General features: G+C 41.5%; 1 protein-coding gene across 1 annotated transcript in view; it reads right to left on the reverse strand.

Moving 5' to 3' along the window:
* The window catches only part of RXYLT1 (ribitol xylosyltransferase 1), a 22,133-nt gene extending 7,028 nt beyond the window's left edge, over window positions 1–15,105 (reverse strand). The window contains exons 1-4 of the mRNA XM_042470034.1: window positions 14,914–15,105; window positions 8,219–8,380; window positions 6,476–6,578; window positions 1,720–2,034 (exon numbers count right to left, since the gene is read on the reverse strand). Of these exons, the coding sequence (XP_042325968.1) occupies window positions 1,720–2,034; window positions 6,476–6,578; window positions 8,219–8,380; window positions 14,914–15,058 (725 nt within the window). The 5' untranslated portion in view covers window positions 15,059–15,105. The remainder of the gene's footprint in view (window positions 1–1,719; window positions 2,035–6,475; window positions 6,579–8,218; window positions 8,381–14,913) is intronic.
* Window positions 15,106–16,597: the final 1,492 nt, after the last annotated feature.

The raw sequence follows: 16,597 nt of genomic DNA on the forward strand, positions 1-16,597 counted from the left end.
AATCTGGTACCCTCCAGACTACAACACATTAGCTGTGCTGGCTGGGGATAAAAAGTTGCAGTACAATACACCTGGAGACTGCTATGCACATTTACCCATAAGGGTCTCACTGAATTCTATAATAAAGATTCTTGGATAAACATACACAGGTATGCATTGTTATTCACCCATCTCCATCTATAAAGGCTTGCCTTCAACTGCCCCACACCATCTCCCCATGCATTTGTTACCCCCTCAAAAAAAATTTCCATTCCTGATCATTATCCATTTCTTTGGCAACATGGATGAAAAAGACACAAAATTTGGTTTGAAATTCACAAAACAGCAATATCTTTTATTTGGATAACAAAAATGCACAAAATACATCATGCAAGATTTCGAAGCTCCACTGGCTTGTTCATCAAGCAAAATGTTAACAAATCATACAGGAAAAGAAAAGTAATAACGTTTGCGTCACAGGCCTACATTTTCTATCAAATGTTGTTTCTGATGGTGTTGGTTTGGAGGGATCTCAATGCAGGCAGAGGTCACTCTCCATATTGTACATGTGGGGACTGAGACAGGACAGTAAAATGTAAACTCCAATAAAGTAAGGGCTGAAACAGATGGCAGTAAAGGGGAGCTGGGTCAGAACTGTGACAACCACACGCTGTGGCCCCGATCCAGCATTTTGCCAGCCCAAAAAGCAGCGGCAACATGCAATTTCTTCTTGGGGTGGGAAAAAAGTGCCCTTTCTGCCACGGTGGTGGCTTTTCGGAATTTCTGCGATGCGGCATGTGTAAATGCCATGCTGTAAATGCCATGATGCCACCCAGTGTGTGGTCAGTGGTATGGTGTGATTGGGAGTGGCGTTGGGGCACACAGGCTGTGCATACACCATGTCTCCACATCACCCCAAAGCTGGTGTTTTTTGCCAGTCTGTTTTGGCTCTAACTTTTCTTGGAATATTTATCTCCTGCCTATAGCATACGTATATATTAAATGTCATTAAATGTAACCAGTGAAGGTTAAACTACCTGTGCAATCCTATATGCACTGGCTTAGAAGCCCCATTGTGCTCAACGAAGCTTAAATATGAGTCTAGGATTGCAATCCACTCATGTAAAGCTAAAATGTAAATCCACTCATGTAAAGAAAAATGCTTATTTCTTTAAAATGAAAGCAAAAGCCTGCAACTATATTACTATAGTAAAATGATTACTGTAGTACAGTGTGCCCATGCCATACGTGGGTGCACTATATGCGGCTTTCAGCTTACGCTGAAGCAGCACGGCAATATAGTGAATGGTGCGCATGCCTGTGGGGCATGTGCACCGCCATGCCCAATCCCCATTATATTGAATGGGGCTTGAGCATATGTAGTTTTTGACTTACATGGGGGGAGGGTGTTCTGGAATGGAAGCCCACATAAGATAAGGCTCCACTGTATACCATTATGGTAGTAAAACACTATTGTTTATAGAGCACAGCTCAACAGGAATTCCATAAGCTTTATATGTTCTAATTGCATTCCATCTTAATTAATATCAGTTATCATGAAAATCTAAAGCAGCTATTCTCAAACTTTGGTCCTCTACGTGTTTTGGAATTCAGCTTCCAGAAGCCTTAGCCAGCTGGCCAACATTCAGGAAATTTGGAAGCTGAAGTTCAAAATATCTGAAGGACCAAAGTTTAGGAACCACTGGTCTAAAGCATTCCCCAGATCATTTTGATACTTACGTAGCTACTCCCAAAGGCCACTGGAAAATATTTTCTTCATTCACGAAGGGACTGTCATATATTACAAAGAGAAGGTCCACAAACCCTCCATAGTTTTTTAAATAAGGGTAAATCCATTCATTTCTACATTGTTCACTTCCAAGCAACAAAACAGCGACATGCCGCAGCTTGCGAGTTTGTACTAGTGTTTGTGTATAATGCAGCCACTGGGTGGCATAGGAGATCTTTCCTTCCTCCCTGCCATTCAGCACCAACACCACATTTTCAGCTTCTACGGAGAAGTAGCCAGGGACTACAGCTGGACCTGTGATGAAGCTGTGAATGACAAAGCACAAGCACAGAAAGTTCTGCTGTTATTATAAACATCATACAATATAGCAGGATGAGGGTGCTGTTACGTGCATTCATTTTCCTTCCGACTTATGGTGACCCTAAGGTGAAACTATTACAGAGTTTTCTTGACCAGATTTATTCAGAGGGCGCATGCCATTGTCTTTCTGAGGATGAGAAAGCAGGATTTGCCCAAGGTTACCCAATGGGTTTCCATGGCCAAGTGGGAATTCTAACTCTCATCTCGCTCAGTCCTTGTCTAACACTCAAACCACTATACCATGCTAGCTCTCTTAATACAGCAGATAGGAATCTTAAATAACAGTTATCATGCTGTTTAACTGGTGCTCAGTATTACATATACACACATAAAAACTGTGTGGAACTTCTTCAAATGATATTAAGGCTAACATAAGGCTTTGTCCTACATAATCTGTCAGTGTTAGGTCTTAATATCGTCACCTTGAGAGTAAGATTTACCAAGTGTTGACCAAGCTACTACATGCTTAAGTTGAAGATTTGTGCTGGTATAATGTATTCTTTATCATATCCACACTCAATCCAACAAGCACTGCAACTGCATTCGCTCCTTTCATTTCAGTGGAGGTTGCCAGAAATAAAACACTGAAATGAAGAGATGTTGGGCAGGAACATGACAGGCTAAAAGGCTTCTAGTATATATTTTTAAAAATACTTGCAATTCATTTTAGTTGCTTGGAGTGGAATGCATCAGTAAAATATAATTTGAACTCAATCCAAAATATTCACAATGCAAAACAACAACAACAACATAACCTTTAAAATGTAGGATGATAAGAGAGCAAGTCCTAATAATTAAATTTAATTTGCTCTGATGTGGAATGACTGTTCCAAAGACAAGCCATCCTGGTACTCCCCAGATTTTGGACTTCACTTCCCGTGATTGCATACTACTAGCCATGTTAGTTGGGGCTCATAAGAACTGTAGTCCACAATATCCAGACGGTGCTGTGTAAGGGAGGCTACCACTGACTTACCTGGAGAACAAACAACGTTTTAATTACAAGAATTCTGAATCAATTCATTCAATGCTTTTCTCAAAAATTCCCAGAGCAATAATAAAAGGGAAACAGGAGGAATGCCAACTTTTTAATTTGGAGATCAGGGACTACATTTTACAGTTAGTACAGATAGGAGACTTGATTACAAATGTTCAAAATAAGGTCAAGAATTCTGACATGGATAGCATTTCTCAAACATGACAGTTACTAACAATATTGTTTACATATTGTCTTCTGACAGATTTTAATAGCTCTTTATGTAGGAGTTACCCAATCCTCCTTTCTGTTTCCTCTAGCTGCTCCTCTGTTCTATTTATAACATCAGAGGGCAAAGCACTAAGGCTGGCCATAGGCTACCAAGCATCTCTTTCCCACATAACCTTAGTCAATAAGTTTTTTTACAAGGAGTTGAGCTTTTGTGCTAAGAAACCTTAACGACAGAAAATGCCATTCCCTGCCCTCCAGATAGGGACAACTGTGAGCCCTATTAGCCATAGTCAGGACTGCACCATCCACTGTCATCATCCCCACTCCATGTTGCAGCTACAAGGCTGACAACTCTGCTTTTCTTCCTAGCAGTTCATTCTCTTCACTATAGTCACTTTTATAAGCCTGGGATAAATGTAGACGCCACCAGGAAGTCTTTATGGTTCTAGTTTTTCATTTCTCCAAGTGACAATTTGGCAGTAGCTTCACAGGGTTATCGAAGAGTCAAAGTGAAACTGTTCCATGACTTTGTGTGGTTGCCAACAGCATGCTGATGACTCAAAATGCTCTACTTTCAAATACTGTATTAGGCAGTTGAAGCTCTAAACATGTGTTGGCAACCAGTGAGATACCAGATGATGATAAATGAATTAAGCTGAAAGTGACTGGGAATGCATGTTTTTAGGGATAGGTGGACAGCCCCGTGGAATGCAGCTACATACTGTCTTAAGATTCATCCTTATTGTGCATTTTCCTTAAATGTCCCTTGGCCCAGTACTCTTTTTTACTAATTTAAATTGGATTCTTAGTTTCACCCTTTCTTGAACAACCATAGTAATTAGTGCCTTAATGATATGGGGCCATTTAGAAAGCACCACTCAATCAGAATGTGTCCATGGTGGTGTTAACAAAAGTGAGCAATGTCAAGCATATAAGGGCTGGGATTTAGCTAGTCAATGATGTTAGCATTGTTAATTTTACCTGTATTGCAAAGGAAGGAAGTCAGATACTTTGTGCTCATCACTGAGAAGGCTGTAATTCTAGATTATGTTCACAAAGTGTAAAGTCTGCAAACATATTTTCATAGAGCTTCTCTGCTGTCCCATTGTACAAGGCAACTTCTTTATGCAGCGCATCTGCCAACCACAGCTATCTAGTAATTGAAGGTGTGGTTATATGGGCAGTATTCTGGTTACAGTTCTGCAGCCGGGGAAAAAACCCAGGCATCAATCAAAGGGAAGCATCCACCTGCAGTTCTGGAACTGGGTGAAGGGAGCAGACATCACCCTCTCCCTGTGACACCTTCTCTTTTCTCCCTTTCTTTCTTGCCTAAGAAAACTGTATGAAATTCATGGGGTCATCCTAGGTCAACTGAATTCATGGGGTCATCCTAGGTCAACTGACTAAGCCACAACTGGATCTTAGCCAGCAGCTTTACTGGCTTCCACCTGGGTCCTAGGCCCAATTCTAAGTGCTATTTTAACCTTTAATGCCCTCAACAATCTGGGATGAGGATGATGGAATGATTACATTTTCCTACATAAAATGTGCATTAATATTTTCCTTGAAGTCCCTGTTCACTTCCTCCTACCATCTAATGTATAGTTTGGGGTCTCTCATACAAGGCACTCCCAAAATCCTTTCTGGTAGGATGAGGATTTCTCTTGTTTTATTATCTGGCACCAAGCAATGGTAATTATTTTTCATATAACTTTCTGGGATTTGCTGAGTCTTTCTTTTTCTTTAATGCTGCTGGTGTTTTTATTGATCCTACTGCTTGGTTATTTCTTTCTGTTGTAATCTGTTGGTGACTAGTGATTCTCTTTTACAATATATCATAACTAGAACATCTCCCGTTAACAATTTTGGAGATCTATAGATCAAAACACAGGGTACAAATATTGAAATAAATGAATATGCTGCTCAATAAAGTTAACCAATAAACTTCTGCAATCAGCTGGTATGTATTAAAATGTAATTTCTTTTATATTTTCTATTAAGCTAACTTTTTGCTTTCCAGTAGTGGTAAAGTCTGAAAGAAATAAAGACATTAAATGCCTAAAATGCAATCCTATACATATTAACTCAGAAGTATCTCCCACTTAATTTAACGGGACATATTTTCAGATATAAAACTTACAGCCTAGCAGAGCAATCCTAAAGGGATTGGTTCACGGTGGATTTCATACATCATTTGAAGTTCTCCTGATAGATTATGACAAGGAGGAAAGTCAGGGTGGCAACTTTTTATTTTTCTGCTATTTTCTTTCTTCTTTTCCTCTCACACAGCTTAATGGGAAGCTTGTGACTATGTCAACTGGAAGATGTCGTTGTCTCCCACACAGCTTAATGGAAAGGAATTGACTATATCAGCTGCAAGACTGACTTGCCCAAGGCCACCTGGTGGGTTTTCATGGCTGATGGGGAATTCAAACCCTGATCTCCAGAGTTGTAGTCTGAAACTAAAAGCACTGCACCACATTAGCTGTCTTGTCTTCCATTATGAGATACTGTTGTGATGATTTTACAGCTCAGGTTAACATATTTCAGCCGTTGAGTACAATAATACAAGGTGTTATAGAATGATGGGCCACAGAGGGGAAGAGGAGGCTCAAACCATTTCAGATGCATCCCTGGAAGCCAGCCATCATTACATTTTTAAACTGAGTTTTCTCAGAAGCACAGGAGAAGCCTGGTTTCTCAGCACTTAAATACTTCAGAAGTTGTGCCCAGAAGACTGTACATAGAGAATCTGGGTGTTAGTGTGTCAGCTTCTTAATCATAATATTACAGCATCTCCCCACGGTCATTTTAACTGGATGCTGAGGAGCTGCTCTACCTAGTATAACCAGCATGTTGTGATCCAGGTTAGTGTATTTGTAGAGTCTTCATCTATCCACAGTAGAGTGACACATGCCCTTGTCTCTGGATCATGGGCTATTGGCACCTGGAACTTTAACAGATCTTAAAAGAATATGAGGAGATAATGGAGGAGGGTTACTTGGATACTCAGCAGGCTGTATGAAAGACACTATAATGGTAACATGTAACATGGGTTGCCCATTGCTTGAAAAAACCTTTTTGGGATTACAATCCCCATAAACTCCTAGTGTAGTTATGACAGCAGACTATGAAATAATACTGCACCAAACTGACAAGAGGCATCACACAGTTAGTACCTGAAGAATGAGTTTTCTGTTTTTATGCTTCCTTCTCTCCACTGAGCTGAAACATCTGCAGGCTCAAGCAGACCTTCAAAGATATGCTGCCACAGGTAAAGACCTATAAAAACACCATTTATAATGTCATGGTTAAAGATACATCTGAATGACTACAGCATACAAAGAAAACTGAGAGAAAGTCTTTGATATAAAAGACAAGCAAAGTAGGCATATTCCAGGAAAGCAGAAAATTGTTAACTGATATCAATGCAAACGAGGATCTACCAGAAAGTAGAATGACGAAGAAAGATTAAATGAGAATAAAAATAACCTACGAGGCCCTTATACTATTAATGGGTGAAATTCAGGAAGTAAACAAGACCAGTTAACAAAACGTAAGGGTTTCTCTTCCTGCATATTGTTCTCACAAAGAGAATTTAAACTGGGCAGGTTAAAAAAAGAGTTATGAGATTTGAGTAGGATGCTTTTTATCCTTCTTCACGATGCCAGAGGGGATACTTCTTGTTTCTTTCTATGAGTCAAGTCTTATGGCTTCCAACATACATGATGAATGTTAACAATCAGAGCAAATAACACCAGAAGAACTCTGTGACACTTTCACATAAGTAATAATGTCAGTTATCTTCACACAACAGAAAAAATATTTCAGAGCATGGAGGAGAGCAGTAATTTTGAAAATAGAAATAGGCTTATGTACAAGCCCATCCATATCATTTCTAGGCCCATGGTTTTAAATCTGGCCGACTGAGAAGGTTCAAAATGCACACCTCCAAGGACACACACGAGCATGAAACCACATGTAAAATGAAAACAGAATGGAAATTGCATGGACCACAAAAGAGCTGAGTACCTTCTCTACTTCTTGGCTGGCCCCACTAGAACCAAAAAGGACCAACAGGCTTCCATTATGAGAATCTGTATAGGACATGCAATTTGTGCACATCCACACAAAACACACTGCTTTTCATAAGAATTATTCATCAACTGTTAACAATATCTAATAACTGTGTATTTCTCAATGAATTTATCAAGTCCATACCACTGACATTGTTTCCACAATTTTAATCATAAGAATGAGTAATAACAGTTAACTGTCAAACAAACTTGGCAGATAATGTCCTGCCCCATTTTACAGCAAAAAACAAATCAAACCAAAAAACACACAAAAACATTCTGGGCCAGAACAGACAGCCCATAAAAGATGCCTTCATGGCATCAACAGAGTGCAGACTTTACACACTACATGCTCTGATGATGCCCTGAAACCGCCCAGAAGCTCAGTGGCCACCCAAATGTGGGCGGCTTCAAGACATTCTGGTGGCGTGGTGTTTATATGCTGCAAACCTCTGGAGCAGCTTGTAGCTGGCTTCAAACCATGGTGGGGTGGAACAAGCCGGCTTTTTGCCAGTCGAGAAAAGAGAGGATCTTTACTGCTCTTTTTATGGCCAACTTCAAGATGGATTGGGGCTGCGGTGTGTTTGCCATGGCCCCAATCTGTCTTCAGAAGAGGCAGCTTCAAGCCATCTCTTCAGGGTCATATCCCCCTCCCCTCCACTCAGACAGAAATCCAATCACTACTGATAGGACTGATTTCCAGCTAAATGCTGCAGTCCTAAATACATTTACTAGGAAGTAATTCCTTTGCCAAAAGTAGGATTTCACTGTGGAAATGTTTCAGGTTGCATTGAAACAAGAAGCAATGATATTTGGATATAGCAATCACAATATTTATGTACCTACCAATAGCAGCTTTCCCCCAGATTTGAACTCTAAGATCTGTTTGTTCCTTTTGCCCTTCCGTCTTTTTCAGTAGGTGATGGTTATTTGCAGACTTCTGCTGCAAATCATTTTTTTCATCAACTTCCCAAGGATTCCATTCTTCAGCTCCCAAAGCAGCATGTTCTGAGGATGAAAAGACTACATCAACAGGCAAGGTACTCTAAAGTCCTTTTTATAACAGTATGTTGTAACCAATCCATGCTATTCACACACTAAAACTGTAACGTCAGAAGTGTATAAATGTTTTGTTAAACCATGGAAACATGGTTGTAGCACAGCATGTTGTATGCAAAATCTGTCTGAATCCCTGGTAACTCAAAATATGTCTAGGGAATTTGTTGTTGTTGTTTTAATTGCCCTCGAGTCAATCTCGACTCATGGAGATCCTGTGGATGAAATGTCTCCAAGAATCCCTGTCCTCCACTGCTCGGCTTAAGTCCTTTAAATTCATACCCATGTCCTCCTTAATAGAGTCCATCCATCTATCATATGGCCTTCCTCTTTTTCTACTTCCTACTTCTATCTCCCAACTTCCACCATTTCCAATTCACTCTACTATTTCTGCAACCAACTTGGCTAGTTTAGGATAATTAAGGAGAGCAAGCTAAAAGTATGTGATAATGCCACACATCACATACGTTGCCATTAAGTGATATCTGATTTCTGAATTGCAATGTTTTCTTCTCTTTATCCCTTGCTATTTTATTTTAGCTTAGAATGGCTTTTATTATATTCCCTTCCATTCCAGTGGTAGGGATCAATTACTCTACAAAGCTACCTGCCTTGCTGCTTTTATTTATTTATTTGATTTATATCCTGATTTTCTCCTTATATGGAGCCCAAAGCAACGTATTTGTTGCTATGTGATTCAAGTTATTTCCAATATGGTGACCTTAAGGCAAAACTATCATGAGAGTTTCTTGTCAGTTTTGTTAAGAGGGGGTTTGCCTTTTCCTTCTTCTGAGACTGAGTGGGTGACCTGCCCAGTGGGGATTCGAGCTATGGTCTTCAGAGTTGCAGTCCAATAGTTAAATCGCTACACCACACTGCTCCTAAAACAGCTTATTGTTGTCATTGCTGTGTGCCTTTAAATTATTTCTGACTTATGGGGATCCTAAGATGACCCTATCATAGGGTTATCTTGACAGGCTTTCTTCTGCAAAGGTTTGCTGTTGCCTTTGTGGCAAGGCTTAGTACCTATGTCCCCATCTGTGTTGTGAGTTCTGCTGTAGGTAAGTACAAACTTCAAACAGGTACTTACCTACATGAGGACACACGACACAGATCAGGACACAGGCACTAAGCCTTGCCAAAAACTAAGATGACAACTCTGTCCACACATTTATCCAGGAAATGTCATCATAGGACCTAATTACATCAATCACAATATTAGGGGGACTTTCAAGAGCTCATTCTCCAATATGATTTATGCCATACAATGTCATTAATGCCCATCAGCACTCTACATCAGGGACCATGCACCAGAGGATAAACTGACATAACTCAGACATTAGGAATGGGAATATAGAAAAACCAGTGGCAGAACATTTTAATCTCATCTCAGACCTTAGAACAGCAGTCCTTGAACAAAAGAACTACAAAGATGGATTTAAAAGAGAAACAGCAGAATTGGAGTTCATCCACAGACTACAGTCCCTCAGCAATGGACTGAACAAAGATAACAGCTTCCTGGCACACTACTCACATTTCAACACTATCTGTCCTCATCCTCATAGGAGTGTCCTACACTCATCTATTCTCTTCACCTACAGGCTAGTTTCCAATGCCAAACTGGACTTGCCACTTCATTCCCACACACAAAAGCTAATTTCCAGTGCTTCTGTTCACAAATGATTATTGTTAAAACTGGACCTGCTACTTCATTTCCATACACTTTTGGATTTGAATTGACATTCTTACACACCAGTGCCATATATAGCTCTGTCCCTGGCTTTCCACTCCAGCAAATGCATCTGAGGAAGTAGACTTAAGTCTACAAAAACTGATGCTGCCAACTTATTTCTTTCAGTTAGTCTCAAAATCTGTGCATGTTCAAAGTCCCATTAAATAAAAGAGATGATAAAACGGTGTCCCATATATGAAATAGTAAAATCAAGATTTGCTTTTGGAATTTATTATTTAAAAAACATATTGTAAAGCTATGAATGCATGAATCTGTGGATAAAGAATCCATGGATACAGAAGGGTGACTGTATTCCCTTAATCACCAAGGAAGGAAGGAAGGAAGGAAGGAAGGAAGGGGGGGGGGGAAGGCTTTTGGGGTGTGTGCCATTTTTTCACACCAGATCCTAACAATGGAACTCTGTCATGCTGACAACTTTTACACAGAACATAATGCTCACAACTCTACTCATTACAGAAAAATACGGCATAGTGGGACAAAGCAAGTGGATGGGGTAAAAAATGAGACATACAATATAAATCTGTTTACAATATTGCTCTCATGGACAAAATCTCTTCAGTACTGGAATTACCATTGGTATTATTATTATTATTATTATTATTATTATTATTATTTATTAAAAAACAGAGCTTGTTATGTTTCAAAATGATGCCCCCTTTGACCCGTATCTGGCTTCTATCAGCTATAATTTGATATAAAATTTGAAGAAAATAAGTTGCCGAAAAGTTTTTTTATCTCAAATTTTGAAAGCACGTTTATGGGTGAAACGTGTTTTTAGTTTTGTAGTGCTGGCTTTTCAATGAGTGTGTTGGAACACTACTATTATTCTGTCTTTTCACCATTCCATACACCCATTTCTTTGCTCCACTTAATTATGCAGATATGCAAATGTATTAGCCTTACCAGGAACTGTAAAGTTAAATTGGATGTGCAAAATGTGTTTCAAAGAAAAAGCAGCAAATTCTTCATAGTTTGCATCAGTGCTCATACGTCCATTTATGAAGAGATGATTTTTTTCCCTTTCATTTTGGCTCTTAGTACGGTTAGATGCTTGATATTTATTTTACATATAAGAGGAGTGCTGATGATAACACCACAGAGACAACACGAACATGAGGCTTGGGCTCAAGAAAGCAAAAGGTTTTACTTTAATTAAACATGTATTAAACTCATTCTAGTACAACAGTTTAAGTAACACAAAATGAGTGCTACTAGACAGTATGTCAGACAGGCATGCCAGTTTATGCAAACATTTTACCACAGGAGTAATATTGTTTTGGAAAAAGCTAACCGATATAATGTGTGCTGGTATAGACATAGCTATAGATCTATCCCCAAATAGCAGGATTCTTCTTCTAAGGCAACAATTAGGAAACTGTAGCTCTCCTGATGTTGGATTGCAACATATCATGTCTAGTCAAAGAAACTGATGGGAGTCAAAGTTAATTAATATCTGGAAAGCCACAGATTCCACACCTGTGTTTCAAGGCTCATTACATAAATCTACAGCATGAAGCATCTCTGTGTTAATTGCTGCTACGACAAGCAAACTGTCCAGCTGTTGCTGTTGTGCATCTTCAAGTCATTTCTGACTTATGCCGACCATAAGGCTAACCTATCATGGGGTTTCTTGGCAAGATTTGTTCAGAGGAGGTTTGTCATTGCCTTCCCCTGAAGTTGAGAGCGTGTGACTTGCTCAAGGTCACCCAGTGGGTTTCATGGCCAAGCTGGAAATCAAATCCTGGCTTCCAGAGTCGTAGGCTAACACTCAGACCACTACACCACGCTGGTTCCTAACTGTTTAATAGTGATATGCAATACAGTAGGCCCATAGTGGGCTAACTATACACAGATTTGAGTGCCTGTGGATTACCACACTCCATTTTATTCAACAATGGTGTGTGCATGCTGAGTGCATGAGGCTGCGCACATGTCCCCACTATTAAATAAAATGGTACGTAACCATCTGTGTTTTTTCAATACCAGCCAAGGCTCAGGTTCGACTCAGGCTTGCATCGTTCCAAGGTTGCTAAAATGAGTACCCAGCTTGATGGAGGCAATTACCTTACAGTTGTAAACTGCTTAGAGACTGCTTAGAGTGGTATGAAGTGATATATAAATGAAGCTGCTATTGCCATTGCTATGGCTCTGAGACTGCCAGACCTGAATAGGACTGCTGATGGTTGTGTGACTTGTGGGTCTCTCATTTGTAGGGCTGCCATAAGTTGAACTACAATAATATGAAGGCTATCATATGTAATGTAATCTTCTGATTTTGATTATAGTTGGCCCTCCATAGCCACAGATTCTTTATTCACAGATTCAACCATCCATAGCTTGAAAATATTTTTAAAAAACATAAATTCCAAAAAGCAAGCCTTGATTTTGTTGTTTATATAAGGGACATCATTTTACTATGCCATTGTATTTAATGGGACTTGAGCATGCTCAGATTTTGTTATCCACAGGGGGTCCTAGAACCAAACCCCAGCAAGGGCCCACTGTATTATGGTAAGTGATGGAGGAAAGGTTTCCCCTGAAATAGTTGGTATTACCTTTTCTTGGGACTGGAACATGTATTGAACATGTATTAAAAGCCTCATTGGATGAGCTGTTTCAAACTACAAGGTATAATCTGGTCAAATTCTTGACTTGGTCGATGATCTCTGTCTGTGCATTGACGGGAAATGTGGCCCTGTTGGTGCTCTTGGACCTCTCAGCGGCCTTTGATACCATAGACCAAGGTATCCTTCTGGAGCGCCTGAGGGAATTGGGAGTCGGAGGCACTGCTCTGCAGTGGTTCCGGTCCTATCTCTCGGGCAGGTTCCTAATGGTGTCGCTTGGTGACAGTTGTTCGGCCAAGAGGGAGCTCAAATCAGGCACCCCTCAAGGCATGATACTGTTGCCAATGCTATTCAACATTTGCATGAAGCTGCTGGGTGAGATCATCCGGAGACATGAGGCAGTGTGTTATCAGTATGCTGATGACACACAAATTTGTTTCTCCATTTCTCGGACTGCTTCAGTGATGGAGGTACTCGCTATAGGCAATCCCAGTCCAGATATGGTGATAAGCTTCCCAGTTCTGGATGGGGTCACACTTCCACTAAAGGACTGTGTTCGTAGCTTGTGGGTGCTCCTGGACTTATCGCTACAGCTGTCATCCCAGGTGGATGCGACAGCCAGGAGCGCCCATTATCAGCTTCGGCTGATTCACCAGCTACGGCCCTTCCTGGAACGAGAAAACCTAGAAACAGTTGTACATTCACTAGTAACCTCTTGTCTCGATTTCTGCAATGTGCTCTACATGGGGCAACCCTCATGCCACGTTCGGAAGCTGCAATTGGTCCAAAATATGGCAGCCAGATTGGTGACAGGGAGTTCCAAATTTGATTCTATTACACCTATCTCAAAATACCTACACTGGCTGCCGATTAGCTTCCAGGAACAGTATCAGGTGTTGGTTATTACCTATAAAGCCCTGCATGGCATGGGCTCAGCTTACCTGAGGGAACGCCTCCTCCCATACAATCCTTCCTGCAGGTCCTCTGGGAAGAACTTACTGCAGTTAGAGAGAACTAGACTGAAGACAACTTCCCAGAGGATGTTCTCTGTTGCCGCTCCAAAAATCTGGAATGACCTGCCGGATGAGATCCGCCATCTAACATCTTTGGAGGCCTTTAAGAAGGCAATAAAATGGATCTCTTCTGGCAGGCCTTCCCTAACTGATCTCCTTAGAATTTTCACTCTCCATTTGTTTAGCTGTACCCACCAGACTTTGACCTCAATTCATTTTATTAACCATTTTATTGGGTATCGTTTTTAATAGTATTTTAGGGTGGAGGGGAGATTGGGTAACTAAGATCTAATAAGTCTTATTATGCTTTTATCTGTTGATAGTCATGTTTGATTTTATTGTTTTTGTTTGTTGTTACCAGCCTCGATCCAACCCAGGGAGAGGTGGGAGACAAATAATAATAATAATAATAATAATTATTATTATTATTATTATTATTATTATTATTTTCTAACTAAAATATGTCAGTGAATATGGAAAACGAAACAATGACCTACAGATTGGAAATTTCAAGGCAAGGCAAGGTGATGAAGGAAGGAAGGAAGGGAGAAAGAAAAAGGGGGGAGGGAGAATGGAAGGAAGGAGAGGAGAAAGAAAAAAGGAAGGGAAGGGGGGAGGAAGAAAGGGAGGAAGAAAGAAAGAAAGGGAGGGAGAATGGAAGGAAGGAAAGGAGAGAAAAAAAGGAAGAGAAGGAGGGAGGGAGGAAGAAATGGAGGAAGAAAGAAAGGGAAGGAGAATGGAAGGAAGGAAGGAAAGGAGAAAGAAAAAAGGAAGGGAAGGAGAGAGGAAGAAAGGGAGGAAGAAAGAAAGAAAGAAAGAAAGGGAGGGAGAATGGAAGGAAGGAAGGAAAGAAAGAAAGAGAGAGAGAGAAAGAAAGAAAAAACGGAGGGAAGGGAAGGAGGGAGGGAGGAAAGGAGAAAAAGAAAGAAAGAGAGAAAGAAAGAAAGAAAGAGGGAGGGAGGGAGGGAGAAAGGAAGGAAGGAAGAAAAGAAGGAAAGGAGAGAGAGAGAAAGAAAGGGAGGAAGGGAGAGCGAGAGAAAGAAAGGAAGGAAGGGAGGAGGGGAGAAAGAAAGAAAGAAAGAAAGAAAGAAAGGGAGGGAGGGAGGAAGAGAGAGAGAGATAGAAAGGGAGGGAGGCGGCCCAGTGCCCCATTACCTGCCCTTCCGGGCCTCTCCCTGAGGCCTGTCCGGGGCGCGGGAGGCCTGCGAGGCTTAAGGAAGACGCTGTAGGCGGCGTAGAGGGAGAAGAGCAAGTAGGCGCCCAGCAGCGCTGAGCAAGCCCTCTTCCGAGTCAGCCTCATCCTTCAAGGCCCCGCGGGAGCCGCCATCTTGTTCGGGCGGAGCCAAGGCCCTGCTGCTGCTGCTGCTGCTGGCGCCCAGTGAGTGACGCCGGGAGGAGGAGAGAAGGAGTGGCTCCAAGAGAGCCTGGACTGGAGTGGAACCCACGACGATAGTGCTCCCCCGCAAAGGCACCTAGCACCTCCCTTGGGACTACAGTCTGCCTCTGCATTGCTGAAATAATCCAGTTTTGAGGCCGTTTTAACTGACTTGGCTCAGTGCTGGGGAATTCTGGGAATTGTAGTTTATTGTGGCACCCCAGAGCCATCTCTGACAGAGAAGGCTCAAGTGTCTCCCAAAAACTACACTCCCCAGGATTCCCTAGCAGTGAACCAGGGCAGGTAAAAAAGTCTCAAACGGGATTATTTCTGCAATGTGCTTTGGACCTTTGTGAGACGTTTAGCCTCCCCTTCTGTGAGGTACAACTGCAGAAATAAGCTTGTTTGACACCACTTTAAATTTCATGGCTCACTGCTGTGGAATTCTGGGAACTGTAGTTTGCTGTGGCCCCAGAGCTCCCTGACAGGGAAGGCTAAAAGTCTCACAAAACTACAATTCATAGAACTTCATGTGTCAATCTGGATTATTTCTGAGCCATGGCAGTTAAAGCGGTGTCAAACCGTATTATTTCTGCAGTGCGCATGCAGCCATTAGGTTGTACCTCTTTTCTCAAGAGGTGTTGCAAGGTGTTGTGGCTGAAGTATGAGCTACAATGCTGGGCAAGGCAGGGCAGGGGCACAACCCTTGGCCCCGCCAGCAGCAGATGTTTTGGGAACATGCAGGAACTCCGTATCAGACTATTATTCCCAGAGAATGAATGGAGCAAGTGCCCCTTGCGTTGTAGTTGCCTTTGTTGCAAGCAAGGCAAAGCTGGAGGTTGCAACACTTATGCAAGGGTGACCAGATGTCCTCCTAACTGCAAAGGAGGACGAGCAATAGCGAAAGCTTTTACATTTCTGTACCGCTTCATACTGAACTCAGCACTCTCTAAGCGGTTTACAGTCTGTAAGCCACTTGCCTCCAACAAGCTGGGTACTTATTCTAGCAACCTACAGAAGGACGCAAGACTGAGTCAACCCTGGGATCAAACTCACAACCTTGTGGCTGCAATACTGGCTGCAGTACTTTGCATTGGGGCTCCAGGGCACCACAACATATAGGAGGCAAAACAGAGCCTTTATTCTTGTGTGAATTGTACAGTGTTTGTTTTTAAGGTATTGTACTTGGATGGGATACCACCAATGAATACCAGATGCTGTAGGACAAGCTCGGAATGGGTCCAGAGTTCCCAGAATTCCATAGCATTGAAGCATGGCAGCTAAAAAGGTGTCAGGATTGATTATTTTAGCAATGTAGATGCTGCCTTTGTCTTCATCCTCTGGACACATTCCAAGCTTGTCCATATCAGCCCAAAACACACTGTAGAAATAATACAGTTTGAGACCACTTTAACTGCTCTGGCTCAGGGCTAGAGAATCCTGGGAGCTGTGGTTTATTGTGGC

The sequence above is a fragment of the Sceloporus undulatus genome, chromosome 5 (genome assembly GCF_019175285.1).
Source record: "Sceloporus undulatus isolate JIND9_A2432 ecotype Alabama chromosome 5, SceUnd_v1.1, whole genome shotgun sequence".
NCBI lineage: Eukaryota > Metazoa > Chordata > Lepidosauria > Squamata > Phrynosomatidae > Sceloporus > Sceloporus undulatus.